This window comes from Ursus arctos, unplaced genomic scaffold (assembly GCF_023065955.2).
Source record: "Ursus arctos isolate Adak ecotype North America unplaced genomic scaffold, UrsArc2.0 scaffold_19, whole genome shotgun sequence".
NCBI lineage: Eukaryota > Metazoa > Chordata > Mammalia > Carnivora > Ursidae > Ursus > Ursus arctos.
The window spans coordinates 30636761-30656932 of NW_026622863.1; the positions used below are offsets into that span (position 1 = coordinate 30636761).

The 20172-nt window shown below is 44.7% G+C and overlaps 1 protein-coding gene across 3 annotated transcripts; it reads left to right on the forward strand.

Annotated features, from left to right (window-relative positions):
* The first annotated feature begins 317 nt into the window (after positions 1-317).
* On the forward strand, positions 318-10447 carry NUDT7 (nudix hydrolase 7). Of its 3 annotated transcripts, none has more exons than XM_026495280.4 (4): positions 318-430; positions 2639-2679; positions 4857-5015; positions 9788-10447. In XM_026495280.4, exons 1-4 carry the CDS (start codon positions 334-336, stop codon positions 10154-10156), a joined length of 666 nt encoding a protein of 221 aa, XP_026351065.2. In that variant the 5' UTR covers positions 318-333; the 3' UTR covers positions 10157-10447. The 3 variants fall into 3 exon arrangements, with proteins under 3 accessions (XP_026351065.2, XP_044238455.2, XP_026351064.2); XM_044382520.3 differs by having other exon boundaries at positions 320-430; positions 2526-2859; XM_026495279.4 differs by having other exon boundaries at positions 321-430; positions 2526-2679.
* The last annotated feature ends 9725 nt before the right edge of the window (positions 10448-20172 follow it).

Genomic DNA, 20172 nt, shown 5'->3' on the forward strand with positions numbered 1-20172 from the left:
CTCCTGGCAACAGTGTATACGGGTGTCAGAATCCTCTCAAATCACCAGCACTGCATTTGTATGTTTTTTCCCCTTCCCTTTTTTACAACCATCAACCTCAGAATTCCTCATTTGCTTCTCCGGAGGAACATTAAGGAGCTGAGCAGAAACCGCGTGGGGCCACCCAGAACACCCTGGCCCTAAGTCCCGCCCTCCATACTACCCCCACGTCTCGCCCCGCCCCACCCCGCCCCGCCCCGATCCTCCCTTAAGGCCCTAGGCCCCGCCTCATCCCCACCTCCTAGGCCCCGCCTCCCCCCCCCCGCCCGGTCCCACGTCGCGGCTGCTCTGCGCATGCCCACCCAGTTGAGCGCTTGCGAGGCGTCTCCGTCCGGAAACAAACTTTCCCCTGGAAGATGTCGCGACCCTGTGCGTCCCCGGAGCGGGGCAGGTAAAGCCTCCCCCGCCCTTGGCACTCCGAGCAGGGCCTGACCCGGCCTTGAGCACGGTACCGGGACCTTTCGGCCGGGACTGTTCTTGCCGAGCCCACCTTCCTACTCGCAGACCCTGCGCTCGTGCGCTAGCCTACTTCGCCACTCGCCGGGCCCCGGGACCTTTGCACCCACTCCGGCCGAGCTTTGGTCCCGTGGGCTCACACCCGGCCTCATAGGTTCGCGCCCCTTACCTACGGGCAGAGCATTTCCCCCTGGCCGGCTGCCTTCCCTCTTCAGCTCAGGGCTTCTCAAGAGTTTGACCCCCAGAAAGTGACCCTGGTTTCTCAGTTACCTAGCCTGCCTGAGCCTGGATGGGATCAAGTCTTCACCTCGCTGGACTGTTAATGAGGATAAAAAGAGAAAAGTGTGGAAAGTGCGTAGGATGAAAGCAGGCTTAGAACAGGGTGGCTGCTACTGTGGTGTTTTCATGGTGGTTGTTCCAAGGACCAGCCCCAAATGTGGACAGACACGTATTTGCAGACTTCTGCTTCTGCTGGTCCCTCTGGTCAGTTCTGGGGGTCTCTTAAAAGCCTCACTCGGTGGCGCCAGTTTTCTGGACGGGGGCCTGTGGTGCAGGATGCACTCCAGAATCCCTCCAGTGCCAGCATGCTGTGGTTCTTTTCAGATGTTGGGTCGTTTTTGAAATCCACTGCTGTCACCCAGTCACTTTTAGTGAGCAACCTGCGACGTAGAAAGAGGCACAAAGTAGCAAACACCTCCCACAAACCACTGCCCGTCTAATGCTGGGGACGTTTATGATGGGAGTTACCATTCACTGGGCACTGGCGAAGTGCTAGTCACAGTAGGTGAACGTGTCATTACATGCTCACAAGTATCTTCAAGTATGTCGCAGATGAGGAAAGCAAGGCTTGAAGGGGTCATTCCCCGACACTTTAAAACAGTTCTGCCTGACTTAAATACCTGATTTTGCCCACGATGCAAAACCGCCTTTCCCAGAGAAAAATTAAAACCAGACTGTTAGTTTGTAGGGCTGCCATAACGAAGTACCACACACGTGATGGCTTAAAACCACAGAAATTTCTTCCATAGTTCTGAAGGCGGGGTGTCTGAAACTTCCTGCCCGTTGCAGCTTCTGATGGATGTTGATATTCCTGAGATTGTGGCAGCATCACTCCAATTTCTGCCTGTGTCTTCACAGTGCCTTTGTCGCTGTGTGTGTGTGTGTGTTTGTGTGTCTGTGTCCTCTCCTTTGACAACGACGCCAGTCATTGGATTTATAGCCCAGGATGATTTCATCTCAAGATCCATAACTACATCTACAAAGATACCATTTCCAAATAAAGTCACATTCTGAGCCTTCTGGGTGACATGAATTTTGGGGGACACTATTTAAACTACTACACACACCAGCAACAAAATACGCCAGTCAAAAGGACCAAAACATTCACAGTCATGAAATCAGGGCACCTAATTTGCTTATTATAAATCCAAATACTAGCATATTATCAATAATGATCCCTAAAGTGGGTTCCCCTGGTCCACAGCATCAGCATACCATTGCTTGGGAGTTTGATGCTAACTTTTAGGCCCTACCCCAAACTTACTGAGTCACGGTTTTGGGGTGGCCCAGCCCTCTGGATGAATCTGTTGCCACTAAAGTTTGGGAACCACTGTTACAAGGCAACCGAAGACATAAGGGTTTGAAACATAAGCGGCAGGTTAAGAAAAAGTCCTTAACCTGACAGTTGTCTAACTTACAATGACTTGTTTACCAAACCTGTCTTATTTGAATATAATTTAGAATTTAGCATTTAACTATTGCATTGTTGAAAGAATATTTTACAATAATTTCTGTTTAAGTTTCAAAGTGAACTTGTGTGCTAAACTATATTCTTAATAGTTTTTTCCTCATTTTAGCTTGCCAACAGTCATGTGATTTGGGTGTTATTGTTTCTGCTATGCTATTGAAAAATACAATGAGAGTCAGAAATGGTGAGCCCCAAGGTACACAATGAAACAGAAACATAGGAGGACTAGGAGCTTTTTATCATAACTCTGGTTACTAAAATGTTTGGTTTGTTTCCATTTTAGAAACAGTTTGATAGATGATGCTAAGACCTGCTTAAAAAAGTATGATGTTGGGACCAAATATTCTCACTTATCGTCTAACAAATATTCTGTCCTTTTACCATTGTTGGGAAAAGAAGGAAAACTCCATCTGTTGTTTACCCTCCGGTCAGAGAAGGTAAGTGACAAAAAGGCTCCCGCCATTCAAGTTCCAGGACATTTGAAAACCCCACAAAAATTTCTCACTTGCACACATTTTGAGGCCATGGATTCTCAAATGGACTTTCAAGATTGTGATGTTCAGGTGTCCAAGAAGCCACAGGATAACAAGGCATTTTTTTGGAGAAGTTTTAGAAAAGTAAGTAACTTAATTAGCAAGTAATTTGAAATCCATTGAGACCAGGGTTTCTTAACCTTAGTGCTGCTGGCATTTGGGCTGGATAATTCTTTGCTGTGGGAGCTATTCTGTGCATTGTGAGATGTTTAGCATCACCTCTGGGCTTTATGCACTAGGTGCCAGTGATAAAGATATGCACACCCCTTTGTGACAACCACAGACGTCCCCAGGCATCCCTGTCCTGGCAGGGATGAAGGGCACAATGCCGCTGCCAGCAACCACTGTTGAAGCCTCCCACCCTGGGTATAATGTGGAAATTCTAGAGCACAGAAATGAATAGTATGGGCTCTGAAGCTGGCTGCCCATGTTTGAATACAGGCTATCTCCTTGCCAGCTCTGTGACTTTGTCCTAGTTACTTACCCTCTCTGTGCTACAGTCTCTTTTCTTGCAAAATGAGCACAGAATACTAGTGCTTGCTTCATAGGGCTACTGTGAGGATTTCCCAGGGAAACAAATGCAAAGCACCTAAACCGGCCCCAGCACTTGGCAGAGATCCTGGTTAGTTTCAGCTGCCATCACTATTGCTGTTAGCAGACATGGCCTGAGGTTTTCAGAGAAACCATTCTACTTTAAAGAAATGTTGGGCTGGGAATGGAGTTCCCCTGGGTACACCCGTGGATACCGTCATTCTCCTTTGCTGTTAGGGTGCTTCTGAGGAAAAGCTGGGGAGGCAGCAACTTCAAAGTTATCCAAGTACAGAAATGAAAAGGGGCCATAATAGCATGGCTTTCAAAGCAGAACATCAATGAACAGTATCCCTTGAGGGGGGAAAAGAAAGTCAAGGAATCAGCAGAAGTTTTGTGGGTTTGGGATTAGACTCATGTGGATTCTTCTGGATCTGGGTCATGCAACAATCACATAAACATAGGAGGTAAGAAAATCCAGGTTCCGACAGGAGATATCCAACTGGAAACCAGGGGACCTGAGTCTGTTCTCAGCTCTGCCAAAGAGCAGAGGAGAAGCACTTCAATATTATTTTTCAAACTATCAGACAAACAATAATGTAGACAATTGAGGCAAGATCAAAATGGATCTCTGGTTACTATTTCACCCAGATAGCTTTGCCTGTTGATTATTATGTAAGAATCATCCTAGACCATAAACTCTGATGTGCAAAGATCACATTAAAAACAAACAAAAAGTATTTAAATCTAATTAGATCTTATTCTGCACCTGTCTAAAGAAATTCCTTCCCAGGCATTACTGGAGCTGCACCCCTCCCTGGAGTCACACAAGTAGGGTTCATGGGTTTCCTCCCAGTAAATGGGGAAGGGGCACCTGTCCTCAATCCCTTCTGCTTCATCGTGGGCTCCCCTACCAGCTCTGGAACCTAGAGGAAAGTTAGCCCAGGTTGTGATCTCATGGTCCTAAGATCGAGCCCCACGTCAGGCTCCATACTCAGCACGGAATCTGCTTCATAGTTTCTCCTCCTTCTGCTCCTCCCCCCCATTCACATCCTCTCTCCCTCTCTAAAAAATAAAAAATAAATTAAATGGTTCATTTTGTTATGTAAATTTCACCTCAATAAAAAAAAAATGCTTTTTAAAAATAACAGCATGTGGACCTGTTCTGAGGGCTCAGTGGAAAATCTTCTTGTGAAGCAGCATGCCCACAGGAGGGTAAGCACTCAGTCAAGGCTGTCTATTGATAACATCGCCCTTTCTATTCTATTTCCTTTTGGCTTTTCTCCCCTGTCAGCATGGATCTATTTGCGTGTGTATGGTATCTTTTAGGGATAAGCAGAGAAAAATTACAGGTGAAGGAAGTTCTCAAAGGTCATTTTTTAAAAGGATTCAAGTAGAAACTTTTTTTGCAGGGGGGTTTTACTCCCCCCTTCTTACCACCAGGGTGGGGGTGGTCTCTGATGCAAACTCAAAGTTCAGTAACTACCTGTTGAATGAGTGCATAGTGCCAGGGCTGGAATCCCGCATTGCAGCTCTGTTCTTTCAATGCCCAGCTAAGAAGGTCCCCTGGAGAAGTTTGCTTCCCTGGAGGCAAGTCTGAACCGGCAGATGTGGATGAAGTGGCCACGGCTCTCCGGGAAGCCCAGGAAGAAGTAGGGCTGCATCCCCATCAAGTGGAGGTTGTCTGCTGCTTGGTGCCATGTCTGCTTGACGTAAGTGTTGGAAGGGGGACTGCCTTGCTAACACTCTCATGGGCACGCAGTGGACCCATGATTGTCAGCATTCCACGTGTGGCCAAGCATGACCCTTGACAGTGCTGTCTGTAGATAGAGTCAAGAGACTGTACCTTATGTGGGCTTTGCCCCTTGTGAGTTAAGTGGCTTTGGTCAAGTCCCCTTGCCCATCTGGGCCCCTCTTTGCCCATCTAGAAGTGAAAGGGTCGAACTCCATCAGTGGTTTTCAAACTGGATTCTGTAGAACCCTGTAGATGCTTCAGAATTCTTTAAAATTCAGTTTACATTTATTTTTTCGCCAGTATACATTTCTTTTGAGAATTCAGTTGAAAAAATATCACACTCTTGAGCATTCTGTGTTCCAAATTTTAGCCTCTTGGAGGTCACCAGTGCATTGCCTTTGTCCTAAATACACTCATTTTTATACATACCTTGGAATCAAGCTTCTCCACATCACATTAATTGAGCAGTACCCTGAGATCACTAGGCAAGTTGTTTAAGAACTATTACTATTTGTAACTACATTTCTGTATGAATCAGGATTTCCTTGATTGTGTACATGAAAAAATAAATAAATAAAAGCAACAAAGTGAATTTTGGGGCTGATACAAGAGCCAGATCTTACTTACTTCACATGAACTTACGACTGTTGTATTAATGACTTTAGAAGGAGTAAGTGTTGTAAATTTGTGCTCAGATAACAGCATTATTTTATTGGTTTAAAATTTTTAATATAAACTTGCAATGTTAGAATAGGTACAGATTTACAGAAAAGTTGCAAAGATACTACGGAGAGTTCTCATATACCCGCACCCAGTTCCTCCCATTGTTAACATTTTACATGACTGGTGTCTACTTGTCACCACTAAGAAGCCAATGTTGTACACTGCTATTACCTAAACTCCACACTTTATTTGCCTTTAACTAATTTTTCTACTAAAGTCCCCCTTTCTGTCCTGGGTCTCATCCAGGATACCATATTGTATTTGGTTGTCATGTCTCCTTAGTCTCTGGTCTGTGACAATTTCTGAGACTTTCCTTATTCTCGTGACCTTGACACTTCTGAGGTGCACTGGTCAGATATCTTGTAGACTGCCTCTCCATTTGGACCTTTCTGGTATTTTCCTCATGGTTAAGCGAGGGTTATGGATTTGGGGGAAGAATACCACAGAAGGAAGTGCTCTAATTACATATTGGAAATAGGGATAAGCTATGTTTTATACGTTGGACTTTCAGGTATGTTTTTATTTCAAGAGGAGAGTCCCACTGATGCTTAACAATTAGAGGGTCAGACCATCCTTTATGTTCCATTTGCCTTACAGTCTTGGTGGTACAGTGTTGTGATGATCAGTGATGCTGAGACATCTATCTTAATCAGGTCCATTTTCAAAACAGAAAGGTCACTGCTCAAGGGAGATTTAGTTCGGAAGAAGCTAATGGCCTCTCAAATAAATGCTTCCTAAATGAGGGGGGAAAACGTGGGATTAGGACAAGAAATGTATCAATTACTTCCTAGGCAACTACATTTTCTAACGGGAACCCCTTCCGCTCGGCATCTGCAAATCGCCCAGCCTATTTGGGGCATTTATTTTAAAACTCTACTGAAAAATTGAACCCTAATGGTAAAAAGTTCCCAAAGTGAGAGTAACTCCACTTCCAAGGCACCCGGGAGCTACTGAGTTCTGCCTGTGAGGGGTAGAATACAGCAGTCTCCACAGGAGAACGTCTGGTCTTCAGGACATTTCGGTGGGCCAGACGCTCCTGAAGCCGGAGATTTCTAAAATGACCTCCTCTTGATATAATAATGCCAGTTACATTATCAAGACGTTAGAATGAACAAAGGCTTTCAAGAACGGTGTCCTGTGTTTGGAAGCGCTAGTGAAGGTGGTTTTGTTTTTCGGAACTTGCAGATCTTTTAAATGTAGTGCAACACTACCACTGATGAAACACTTAAAGCAGAACCTAATTCGGTGGTTTTTAACTAGCGCTGATTTTGTCCCCCAGGGAACATGGCCATGTCTGGAGATGTTTTTGGGTGTCAGAGCTAGAGAAGGGGCTGTTGGCTGTTTCCCACCTCCTGTGCTAACCCCCTAAGGCAGGCAGTGGCCCTCAAAGCCCACCCCAGGTGTCCCTTTGTCATACATGGATGTACTGCTCTTTGCAACAGCCTCAGGAGACGTTTCTCCTTCTTCTGTGTACGTGGCCCATACATTTCCATTCATTCTCCTTCAGTTTGCCCCCTCTGAAGCTTTGACTCCTATAAACATGTTGGTGCCTTTCAGTGGCGTGTCCTTCCCTGGGAATGTTTCTAAGAGCATGTGGCCTCTTCCAGGGGCTCTGAAGCATGCCTCGTCCCCGTGGCCGCAGCAGAAGCCAGTCTCCACGAGTTTCCAGCTCAGCAAGCGGCCGGAATGCAGTCTTTCCTTGGTCCTGCAATGTCTGCCATGAACCCACCATCCTTTTTTCCTTCCGAGACAGACACCTGTGTTTTGGGAACTGTGTGTCCAGAGATGCTTTTCATCCACACGTTTCCAAAGTCTCCGTGGCTTCTCTAAGCTTGAACCATGTTGAACGTGCCTGACTTGCCATCTGAAACATTCAGTCTGAAACCATTACCTCCCTTTGTGGCTTTGATTTTTTCCCCCCCACCAATTATTTTCTCAGACTCTGACATGCAAGAGTCCAAGGGCCAGCACTGGCCATACGAAGTTGCTCGTCCACACCCGTGCCTAGCAGTTTGGCCCTTAGCGTGAAGATGAGTTTGTGCTCCTAGCTCAGCCCTCAGAAGAGCTTGAATCCCAGCTGCAGCTGAGAACTGTCCACAGCAGTATGAAAGCCATGCACAAGGCTGGCGTGTCTTCTCTTTGAGATATGGCGACAGTTGTGTCTTCACAGCCCTTAAGCGCTGTGCTCTGGAGTGTGGGCAGCAGGCCGGTGAATCCTGGTTTCTGCCAAGTATTAGTTGGCCGTGACCTTGAGCAGGTTGTCTCAGGTCTCTGATTTCCACTGTTAAAGCTTCTTCAGGGTCAGGCTGTTGTGAAGAAGCAGGGAGAGGGTGCTGGGTACTAGACCAGGGCCCCAGAGGCTGTGGTCACTTCATGGTGACAGCAACCACAAAACACACGCTGAACGAACACTGCGGATTCTGTTCAGACCCTTTCATATTCCTCTTAATTGTGTTTCTGAAAGCTCACACTTGCAGCTTTCCACCCTTCCCTGCCCACAGGGAGCCTAGAGGGCCTGAGAATGTACTTGGCCGGCCAGTCCTTCACCAGTGACTGTGCTGAGGGGCATGACAGCCCAGCTCTGCCGTGTACTTTACCTCCAGATGCCCTGCAGGGCTCTCGCCTGCATTCCTCCCTGCCTCATGCTTTGTCCTGAGAGCACTTCCTTAAGAAATCACTTGCATCTGAGTGTTCCCCATCTCCCAGACACCCCTCCTGGGGAACCGTGGCCAAAGAGGCTGAGCATTCACCCAGGGCCAGGTGGTGATTGCTGCTAGTGGAACGATGCTTCTGCCTGGGGGCCACTTAGGACCCCAGATTTCCCACTGGAAGGACAGCTAAAATCTACGCTCCCGTCTTTCACTCCTGGTCCAGATATTGACTTTCACCATTAATTCAGTTAATGGTCTGAGTCATTGTTCTTAAACATGCTTCAGCTGTCACTCCTCTGAGAATTTTCCATAGACTTGTTTATCCTGCTCTCGTGTCCCAGCCTCAAGGTATATCCTTGGCTTTTCCCAGCCACCTTCTCTGGGAATGCCCCCCAAGAACCCCAAATTCTTCTCACTTTCCACTTGAAGCTTATGCAGCTCTTGTCTTATTATTATGCATCTCCTACACTAAACCCCAGGTCTCACCCTGGAGATTCCCAGCAGGTCTTTCATTTAATAATACCCTGCATTCATTTGCAAGCAGTCACAGTTATAAATAGAAATCCCCCCTCCCCACTTATAAACATCTGTTATGTAAAATAGTTTGTATATAATTATAAATGTAATATCCCATAATTGGGTATATGCCACAGTTAATATGCCACTTTTCTACTGATAGGCTGGTACATCCTTGTCTGTACTGACAGGGAAGGGTGTCTATCGCATTCATTTTGAGGGCTGCAGAGTGTCCCCTTGTACAGATAGACTCATAATTGATCTACCCTGAATGTCCATCAGGGGAAGAGTGATAACTTAAGAGTTTGGGGTTATTGCAAATAATGCTCCAGTCCAGGGATGCCTGGGTGGCTCAGTTGGTTAAGTGTCTGCCTTTCAGCTCAGGTCATGATCCCAGGGTTCTGGGATCAAGCCCCACATTGGGCTCTCTGCTTAGAGGAGAGCCTGCGTCTCCCTCTCCCTCTGCTGCTCCCCCTGCTTGTGCTCTCTCTCTCTCTGTTAGATAAATAAATAAAATCTTTAAAAAAAAAAGCTTCAGTCTTATATCTTTTCTTGCTGGTAGGAATTTATCATACAGATATATTTATACAAATGCAATTGCTAGGTCAAAAGGACCACATTTTTATAACATTGCCAGATTGCCCTTCCAAAAGAGTATACCAGTCTGTTTACCAAAGATACATTTTCAGAGTCCTCTCACAGATACTGCCTCAGGTAGGGGTGAGACTACCCCCATTTCACAGGGGACTATGACATTCATGTCTGGAGCAAATTCTTCCTCCTTCTTCCCTACCCACCCTATATAATTGACTGCTTTTGACTGTTTTCTTAATTTGTGTATTTTGTTTTCTGCTTTTAGAGAGATACATTGATAAGCCCAGTTGTCGGATTTATAGACCACACCTTCCAGGCCCAGCCTAATCCTGATGAAGTGAAGAGTGTGTTCCTGGTGCCTCTGGAGTATTTCCTGCAGCCACATGTCTACCACCAGAATTACGTGACACGTTACGGTCATCATGTTATTATTCACTGCTTTGAGTACACAAACCCTGAAGATGGTGTCACTTACCAAATCAAGGGAATAACTGCAAAATTTGCCCTGTTCCTTGCCTTAATTATTTTGGGGAAAAAACCTATCTTTGAAATGGAGTTTAATCTCAGTGATCTAATTTCATCCTCTGAAGAGACCTTCCTGAAACTAAATAAGCATGCTACAAGCAAGTTATGATTTATGAGACGACCGTCCAAACAACTCAGAGGATTTTGTGCGTGCTTATGAAGAAGAGCAACAGTACTGCGAGCTGTTGGAAACTGACAGGTGTGACTTTCTCCTGCAACATGAAGGTAAAAAACCTTGCCTTTTTCCCACTTGCCCTGTATTACCTGAGAGAGCAGAAGTCTTTCAAAAGTGGAAAATGTGTTCATAGTGTTGCGTAATTTCACCTACAGCATGTTAATGTTTTTTTCTACACATGTATCGGGCACATAGTCGGCACTTAATAAATATCTGTTGAATATATGACCGTGTGGCATTTATTTTATTCATGAGAGGTAATGTCTCTTTCTGTCTGTTGTTACACGTGACTAGAAACTTCTGTCCAGCCATCAGAATCTATCCACCTTTTCCTCCCTGGCAGCAGAGTCGAAGCCAAGCTCCCAGTTCCCCAGCAAGAAATGGCATTACCCAGGATTCCTTGCCGTTAAATGTGGCTCTGGAACTTAATTTGGGCCCATGGGATGTGAGTGAAAGTTGATCTTGCAGGTCATCTCCAATTGAAGAGCTAAGCCAGCTTCCTTGGACTCTGTTTCCCCTTTCCAGGAGCTGCAACATGGATTTACCTGCAACCCAGGCTTGACCGTACAAATGAGGACCATTCCTGGGGGGATGGCAGAACCCAAAGGGGGTAGCAGTTTGGGTCTCAAAATGCCTCTGTGGAGTAAAGCAACCTGCTACCCTGCGCTGTTCACTTGGGCCTGTTACATGAGAGAAGAATAAAATTTTGTCATTTTTCTGCCACTGTTATTTGGGTTCATTTTGTTAGAGCAGAGCTATTACCCTAAGTAATATACCATAACACTTGAAAATGGCTAGATGGATATTCACCCAAACTTGAAGTGTTGCCAGCAGTTAGAATTTGGGATGATCTGACCTTGAACACATGGGTTCTGTGACGTGCAAGACTCCCATGGGCGTTGGTGGGTTTAGCCGTCATCATCCAGAGCAACTGAAATGAATTTAAGAAGCCCATATGCCGACCAATGGGAAGAGATAATATTCTCTGTCTTAAGATGATGAAAGCAGAAAAACACTGGTTTTGAGCACAAGCCCCAAATCAAAAGGCAGAAAGACAAACATTCTGAATTGCATCCCTTGAGATCTACCACTTCTTACATGGCATCTCCATACATCGTGCCTTCAAGTTAGCAGGAATTTCTTAGTTTAATTATCATATTAACCATCCTGCCAGAGGTCAGGGAGACGAGTGCATAAAGTAACGTCACCTTAAGTCCATGATGGCAATTTCCTATCTTACTGTTACCAGAGTTTTTGAAAGCCGAGCCAGTTTTAGGAAGATCCTGGTATAGCTGAAAATGTGATGGCCGCACCAAACCCATCAATCAGCCATGCAACTGTCCACGGCTTCAGAGTTTTTCTTTTCTGAGAGCTGGCAGAGAAAAAAATGCCCGATCTGCTGCTTTATACCCACAAACATGGAAATGGCACAAATCTGGCTCCAACCTTGAAAGCAGATGTTGGGGAGGCTTCTCCATTAACATTCAGTAACCGGCCCTGCGTGAACAGGCCTAAACTGTTTCCGAGCAGTTACAGAGGCATTTGCAAATGTGTATTTACAATCTGACAGCAGTGTAATTGCCTGGTAGATTGTTGACCCCTCTGGCAGTGCAGAACACCGCCTTTCCGAACTGTTTGTTTTTGTGAACTCCTCAGATCTGCCTGGTTTCTAAGAGGCGTTGGCCCAGCCGAAGTCTACAGTCTGAACGACACCTGTGGCCGCCCGATTTAAGGGGCTAAATATCTAGCAATGGAGGTATTACCTCCCCCTGCTCTTTTCATTCATTCATTCTTTTTTTTTTTTTTTTTTTAGTGTATTTTCTGTCTTTTCTGTATTTTAGGACATCTATGTTCAGGGTCCGGGTTAAACATCCTTTGGTTAAGAGGAACAGTCTAGCAAATCTGTCTCAAATGAAGGACACCACTGGTAGGGTACAGATCTCAGGGAGTCTTCGAAACCACTAAACAAATCAGCCTCAAGCACAGCAATGGGGAAGGAGCACCCCAGCTAGCCACCCCAAAAGCAAGACGTTGTACACCTTCCCTTTCGCCTCCTGTCATTACTGGGGCAAGAACCATCTGTTTGGGTTGATGGATACAGGCATGGAAAAGCAACAGCAGCTCAGTGTGTCAGTCTCCAGGTTCTTGCAGGAAGCTTCATTTAGCCTAGCTTGGGTCACCTGGCAGGTTTCCAGTAACTGGTGGATATGGACAAGGGCAGGGGGCGGTACCACAAATGCATCACCTAAGTCCCCAGGTCAGCTGGGTGTTGGAAGGAGCATTTCTGAAGAAAGTGGGCTAGGTGAACATCTCAAAACATTTATTGTCTCTGATCCCTAAAATCTGTCCCTAAATTATGTAGATTCAAATGTATCCATCCAGAAAGCTCAGCTGGGTCTACCTTGCCTCCCTGCAGCCCGGTAAGCAGGTGGTTAAGAGCTGTGAATCTGAGAGTCAGGATGCCTACACTTGAATCCCAGCTCCAGCATCATCAGCCTGTTTGGTGACCTGTTAGCAAGTGACTCATTCTCTATAGGCTTCAGTTTCCTCTTCTGTAAGTGGGAGAAAGAAACTTTTGTTTTAGGCCTTTTGAAGGGATTAAAGGAGTGAATACGTGTGACCCCTTTACTGAAAGCACAACTAAATGCTCAGAACAATGCCTGGGAAGTAGAAAGGGCTCAGTTACCTGTTAGCTAGTAATTACAGCATTATTATAATTGCAAGGTAATATTACAACAATAATGTCAAGTGCTGTCTTTTCTCTGGTTCAGCACATCATCATTTCCTTATGCCAGAGTGTCCGAACTTTCTTGGTTCGAACCACAGTGAGCACCCTGGCATCTCAGTAATTTTTTCAGGGTACATGTAGGTCAAAAGAAACACCTAATAATTTTGTTTGTTATGTTGTTACATCCAAATAATTCAGTAAGTGTTTATGTCCTACTAACTTGGTAGCCATTTGAAGTTATACCATATACTAGAAAAATACTATTTTTATTTGAATCTTATAAAATAACAACTATCACTCACTAATGGGATATGTGCACTAAGCTGAGCACACAAGTAGATGGGAGATTCAAATACAGTCTGGTGATAGAAATAAACATGCAGACACTGGGAGGGGGGACACCTGACTCAGGTTTGGGACTCAGGGAGGCCATCTCAGAGGAGGTGGTGGCGGAGCTGAGCCTTGCTGGGTAAGGAGATGGTACCTGAATGAATGGGATGGTGGTGGTGATGATGGGGACTCACATTGGTTAAGTGCCTCTGCTATGCCTGGCCTTTTACTTCGATGACTCATTTAACCCTCCCAACAAATCTCTGCAGTGAGTATTATTCTTATTCCCGATAGGGAAATTTGAGGACCAGAGAAGTTAAATATTTGCCCCTGGTCACACAGTTCGTAACTGGAAGAACCAACATCCAAACCTACATGTGTGAATTTTGGAGGCTATCCTCTTTACTATTACCCACTTACTTCAGGATGAGGCTCATTTCATAAGGACAGAGACAAGAACGAAGGTTAAATTTACGTTTCCCTTGATTCCCCGTATGTGAAAGGGAAAACAATATGAACTTAATAAATTGGAGGGAGAGCAGAGTTTATTTTTGCCTTCATCATGTCCTCCAGCTGGCGTTGCACGCAGTGAAATGAGTAATTAGCTAGGATGATTTTAATTAAAATAGAACCTACCAATTAATAAATGAAAGTGCTGGCATACTTGCTAATTTAACAACTCTGTTTGTAGTGCCAGCTTTCCAGTTAAAGAACCGAGATGGGGAAACATTCCTTTACCCCTCAGACAAGATGATTAAATAGAACTCAAGTCTTATTCTTGTTTCCAGTTGGTTTCTCATCTGAGAATAGCACAAGGTTTTGATACAATCACTGGAGTGATTATCACTCAGTCCAGTTGTCTTAGATGTGGTGTACTTGGGTTCCTAATGGGGTCTGTGTGTATACTGCATTCACAATTCTTGACTGCCTTCCCATCACCACTCAGCCCCTCCCTGTGCCTTCCCATTGCTGAACAGCACTCAGATGTTCAACTCCTGTGTGCCCACTATTCAGTCACCCACGCTATGCCATAGTGTGGACATCGCATCATTGCACTGCTATGCCTATCTGTTTAATATGTGTGTATCTTTGTGTTTATTCCAGCCATGACCCAGAAAGGGACAGAGCCACATACCATGAGACCTCTCAGTCTGACTTCCCCTGGCTCTAAATGAAGCATGGATCGATAGCCCAGCCCAAAGGCAGTATCTAATTTGATGGCCAGTAATCTATGACTTGTGTGCTCTACTTAAATAATTGAACCAAGTCTATTAGATTTTCCAAAGAATTTGAACTGTGCCAGAACATAATACTTGCTCAAGAACTACTGTTGGCCATGTGCATAATGATGAGTAAGCCCCAAAAGTCAGAGTTTAAAGGTTAGTTAGCCAATAATTGGTGGAAATGTGTCTTTAATCCAGGCAGTGGCTGTCCTGTCAGAGTCCACCAGATACAACTGGAAGAAGAAGAAATATTTCCTGAAGCAATTTAAAGATCCTTTTTAAAGGGCTCATATTCAAGTCCATAAATTTTTATTTTGTAGGTATAGCCTTGGTTTGATATTTCCTTGATGATAACTTTCCTCATTTTTCATGTTATATCATCAAGCCTTTATTCCATACTTCATCATGGTTGTCAATAGCACCTCTGTTCCCCTTTTTTTCTTTTTTTTTCAGTTTTTTTTTTAAAGATTTTATTTATTTATTTGACAGAGATAGAGACAGCCAGAGAGAGAGGGAACACAAGCAGGGGGAGTGGGAGAGGAAGAAGCAGGCTCATAGCGGAGGAGCCTGATGTGGGGCTCGATCCCATAACGCCGGGATCACGCCCTGAGCCAAAGGCCGACGCTTAACCGCTGTGCCACCCAGGCGCCCCTTTTTTTCAGTTCTTTCCCATGTGAAACCAAAGCTTTCTGGTTATTTTGTTCTACCTTCTCAATTCATTTGTGTTTCTTTATTAATTTGTGAACAGATTCCTCTCTGGGCTCATTTCCTCTCCTTCCACCAGCCTGGGTTTTTCTTCTAAATCTGCTATATCCCATGGAACCCGTAAAGCATTCTTAGAAGTTGTCTACATTTTTTTCTGACAATAAATCTGTATAGCCTAACATTGAACCAAATGATAAATTAGCGATATTTTTGCTAGAGCTCCTAACCTCTTATAAACATTTATCAATCTGTCTTAGCCCCCTGTAGTGAATTGAATAGTGGCCCCCAAAAGATATGTCCAGGTCCTAATCCACAGTACCTGTGAATGCGACTTTATTTGGAAACAGGGTCTTTGAGGGTGTGATTAAGGATCTAGAGATGAGATCATTCTGGATGGATGGGCCTTATATGCGGGCCATTTGTAAGGGTGGGCCTTATCAGTGCCTGGAGAGGGAGATCTTAGACACACACAGAGACATGGGAGGAGGCCATGTGAAGATGAAGCAGAGGTTGCAGGGATGCAGCCACAAGCCCAGGAACACCAGGAACCACCAGAACCTGGAAGAGACAAGGAAGGTGCCTTCCCTAGAGACTTCAGGGGGAAGTATGCCCCTGTCAACACCTTGATTTTGGACTTCTGGCCTCAAGAACTGTGGGAGAATAAATTTCTGTTGTTGGAGGCTAGCAAGTTCATGGCAATTTGTTATACCAGCCCTAGGAAACAAATATCTCCTGGTTCTGAAACCTTCCCCCCACAATTTTGAGGAATAGGTCTCCCCTCTGCCTTAGGATTAACATGGAAACAGTCCATGTTGACTGTCCAGGGATTGGCACGCAGCCAAGACTGTTAATCAGATGTATTGGCTCAGTAATTCCCTTGGGATTAGGACCAAGCAGCACCAGAGACTGTCTGCCTGCTCTCTGGAGAACATCCTTGGGTGTTCTCACTAACTAAACTATAAGTTCTAGTGAGTGGTTGCTAACTAGTTAGCGTTGCTAGACTCTAAGTTCCATGAAGGCAGTGACTTTACCTTGCTGGCATGGCAGTGTCTGGTATGCAACACCTTCCAGTGTTTTCTATCTCAATAGCCTGGAAATCTGCCTTGTCCTTGACACTGCCCTTGCCCTTATTCCCTACCAGACACAGTCACCCATATCTCCTGGTCTCATCAATGCAATGAGCTCCACACCACTTCCAACAGCCAATTCTTACATCTCTGTTCCTGAAGATTTTTCTAAATCCACAGCAGGCAGGATGGAAGTGCCAGAAAATTAATGGCCCCCACATCAATCCTCAGTCAGAGAATGGAAGAATATGGTGTATCAATAGCCCAGCCTCTTCACCCCTCGGGTAGGATAATTCTGAGGCATAATTCTTCATTGATTCTGAGAATGAACTAAGTTCCAGTCATCCACTGTGGGAGTTTTAGTGGCTCACGTTTTAGTGGCTGCCTTTTTTTCTTGTTTTATTTCCCCAGTCCCCTACCAATGTGTCCTGTATATTCCAATAAATTACTTGAGTCTTTGTTTTACAGTTTCTAGTAAACTCAAACTAAGATACTCCTACATCCAAACTGTCACCGAATTCCACTTAATTTACCTTCTGAGTATCTGTCAAAGCTAGTTTTTCATATCTCTACTGACATCAGCTTAGTTTAAGGCATCGTAGACTTCCACAAAACATCTGTCTGGTAACCACTGCTTTGTACCATTTTACCCTACAGCCAGAGTTATTTATTCAGCATTTAAATATGATCATATTTTCTTTGAGACACCTGTTTTTGAGACTTCCCATTTTTTTATGAGAAAGACTAATGGAGCATAAAAGCCCTGTATTCTGCTCCTGCCCACCTACTCCAGTGGTGTGTTGTATCACTTGGTCCCTCGCTGCTCATCCCATTCCTATATTACTGGCTTTGGTTCAATTCGTGAATGCCACAGGACTCTTGCACAAGCTGATCCTTCAGTCTGCAATGATTTTGCATTGGCCTTTGCCAATTGCACACTCTTACTCATTGTTCAAATCTCAGCTTCTCAGGGAAGCCTCTTCTGGCACTGTAAGCAAGTCAGTTCCCCTGGTGATAAGTGCTCTCGGTACCATGTACCTCTCCCCCATAACTCCTATCACAGCAACATTATTACATCCCTTTGTCTGATTCCTTGATTAATGCTTCTTTCCTCCTGTAAACTCTAAGTTCCACGATAGCATGATCATGTCTGTTTTGCTCCGTCATCATACCCTACCATTTAATGCCGCACTTGACAAAAAGTGGATGCTCAAAGCATATTTATTAAGTGAAGGAATAAAACTAAATGGGCATAGAGGCAGCTATTTCTAATCAAATAGCCAGTTTTGGTGGCTGAGGAAAAATCCAGTCTCTTCCAAATAGAGTACTTGCCAAAGATCAACCTAAGATGGCTCAACATTGTTAGTCAACCCCCTTCACTGCATAAAAGGTATACAGTGCCCTACCAAGAGTGAATCAGGGAGCAGCTCTGATCTTCAATCAGTAACTTGGTTGTTGCCATACATAGCTGCCTTGATAAACTTTCCTATGAGCACTAGAGGGCAAGAATTAGATCCTCTTCATCCTATTTCCAATGCATGGCATATGTTGGGACCCGTCCCTGCAGATCTAGATGAACTTGACTTCCAATGCAAAGCTCAACATCCAATGTTCTGAGGTTTATGCGAACCCTTAAGGGCTTACATTTCCACAAATCACCTCTGGTTCAATTTCCAGCTTCAGCAAATCTGAGGTCCGTATCTTGAGGTCCTTAGGTTCTGTACCTTGAGGTCTCTCCTTCCTCCCCCCTTTTCCCCTGTGTCAGCCTAAATCTGGTCACAGAACGCCTCTCTGTATTTTTTTTTTTTTTGCAAGATGCCTTTTATATAACCCTCTGTGTGCCCTTATTTATTTATTTTTTTAAGATTTTATGTATTTATTTGATGGAAAGAGACAGCCAGCGAGAGAGGGAACATTGGCAGGGGGAGTGGGAGAGGCAGAAACAGGCTCCCAGTGGAGGAGCCTGATGTGGGGCTCGATCCCAGGACTCCGGGACCATGCCCTGAGCCGGAAGCAGACACTTAACAACTGAGCCACCCAGGTGCCCCATGTGTGCCTTTATTTAGTTGGAGACAGAGGGGTATTGGCCAGGTAAGTAGACTGTAACACGAGAGAGAAGAACTTAAATTTGAATACTGTGTTTTCTTGATCTTAAAAAGGTCCTGTCCATTTCTGTCAAGTCAGCCTCCAGGTTGACGCTGTGCTCTTAGCACTCTGGACTTTGCCTTTTCTCCTCTCTTCACTCACAGCACCAAAGTGGCACTCAGTTCTTTTGTGGAAGAGTTGTATCTACTTGTTTGACTCCCTATGTCTCATGACCACCAGGATTTACCTTCCACATTCAAAAAGCTTAGCAGTGAATTTTCCTAAATAACAAGAATTCATCTACATGTGGTACATGGATTCCAATCCCACTTTTTTTTCTCATTCCACTGGACTTTATTATTATTTTTTTTAATGAAATGACAGGGTCAGGTGAGGACAGGTTTATAGCCAAACACATGGGGGCTAGATTAAAAAAACACATTTGTGCAAAACACATTTGGTCTGTAAATGCATTGATCTTGTAAGGAGATAGATGAGCCTGAGAAATGGTGGTGGGAGTGATGACAAGATCAGAGGTGGGACCTGGAGTGAGAGGCTGCATTTGAGGAGGGGGTAGGAGGAGGAGGGAGAGGGAGGGGCAATGGGATCAGATGGGAATGTAGAGGATGGAGGTGAAGAGAGTGGGAAAGGAAGAAAGGAGCAGTCAGTACAATTTTGGGGGGGGAAGGGTTTGAGAGGAACAACCTTGAAACACCTAGAGACAATTTTAGGTCACCAGCCAGGGAAGCGGGCATTGGCCCTGGCCCTGCCTATTAATATGCTGTGTGACCTTGGAGACATTAATCAATTTGTCTGAACCTCAAGTGTATCATGTATAAAGCAGATTTGAACTAGTTGCTCTCTAAACAATTTCTACTTCTGAAATCTCTAATTCTGGACGTTCTCCAGCCATATTTGAGCATAGAGAGGTATCTAAGCACTTTTGCTTATGTTTTACAAAGGAAAAAATCTGACTGAGGAAAAGAAAGAATCGCTTTTTGTCTACCGTTTGAAGCTAGCAGCATGCAGAGAGCTCATTATGTGAAAATACATTTGGGGAGATTAATTAAAAACTCTGACATTCAGAGCAGGGATTTGGGGCAGGAATGCAGAAGTCCAGAACTCTGGGTAGAATTAGACAGGCATCTAAATGTTGAACCTTATTAGGTATCTAGCTAGGCATTAGGAGCGGGACATTTGGAAGCCAATATTCCAAACCCAAGTGCTGGTTGGCTTTGTAGGTTTTGTTTGAATTATTGCACATTTAATAGGATTTGGCTTTGGTGCCTGTGCTCAACAGTCTGTTTCCTTAGCAATGCAATCCCCAGAGGGGCAAAGGCCATATGGAACACATGGGTCATTCTGTAACTTAGTAAGTGAGGTGAATGTGTAACCCCCCACACACACGGTAAGGAAAAGAATGGCCAGCACGTGGTAAGTACTCAATAAATGGAAGGTACTATTATTCATATCAGAAAAAAATCCACACTATGCTTCATATTATAACAGATATGCAAACAAGTGATTTTTTCCCAAAAATGCTTACCAGACAAAATAACTATTCTTCTCAGTAGTTCCATTGGGATTATCTTTGATTCTGGGGTCCCCCCCCATCCTTCACTTGCATTCCACCAGCAAGTCTTGTTCACTCTGTGTCCAAGTCATGTTCCAAATCCATCCAGTTGTCTGCGTCTCCCCTGTGACACCTGGTGTCAGCCACTATCACCTCCCACCTGGACCCACAACAACCTCCTAACTGGTCCCCTCCTTACACCTATTCTTGCCCTTGCATCCTTCACTCAGTGATATTTT

Coding starts and splice junctions, on each gene's coding strand:
- NUDT7 (XM_044382520.3), top strand. CDS start 396: ATGTCGCGACCCTGTGCGTCCCCGGAGCGGGGCAG. Junction 431..2,525: donor GCGTCCCCGGAGCGGGGCAG/GTAAAGCCTCCC, acceptor TTTCCATTTTAG/AAACAGTTTGATAGATGATG. Junction 2,860..4,856: donor TTTGGAGAAGTTTTAGAAAA/GTAAGTAACTTA, acceptor TTCAATGCCCAG/CTAAGAAGGTCCCCTGGAGA.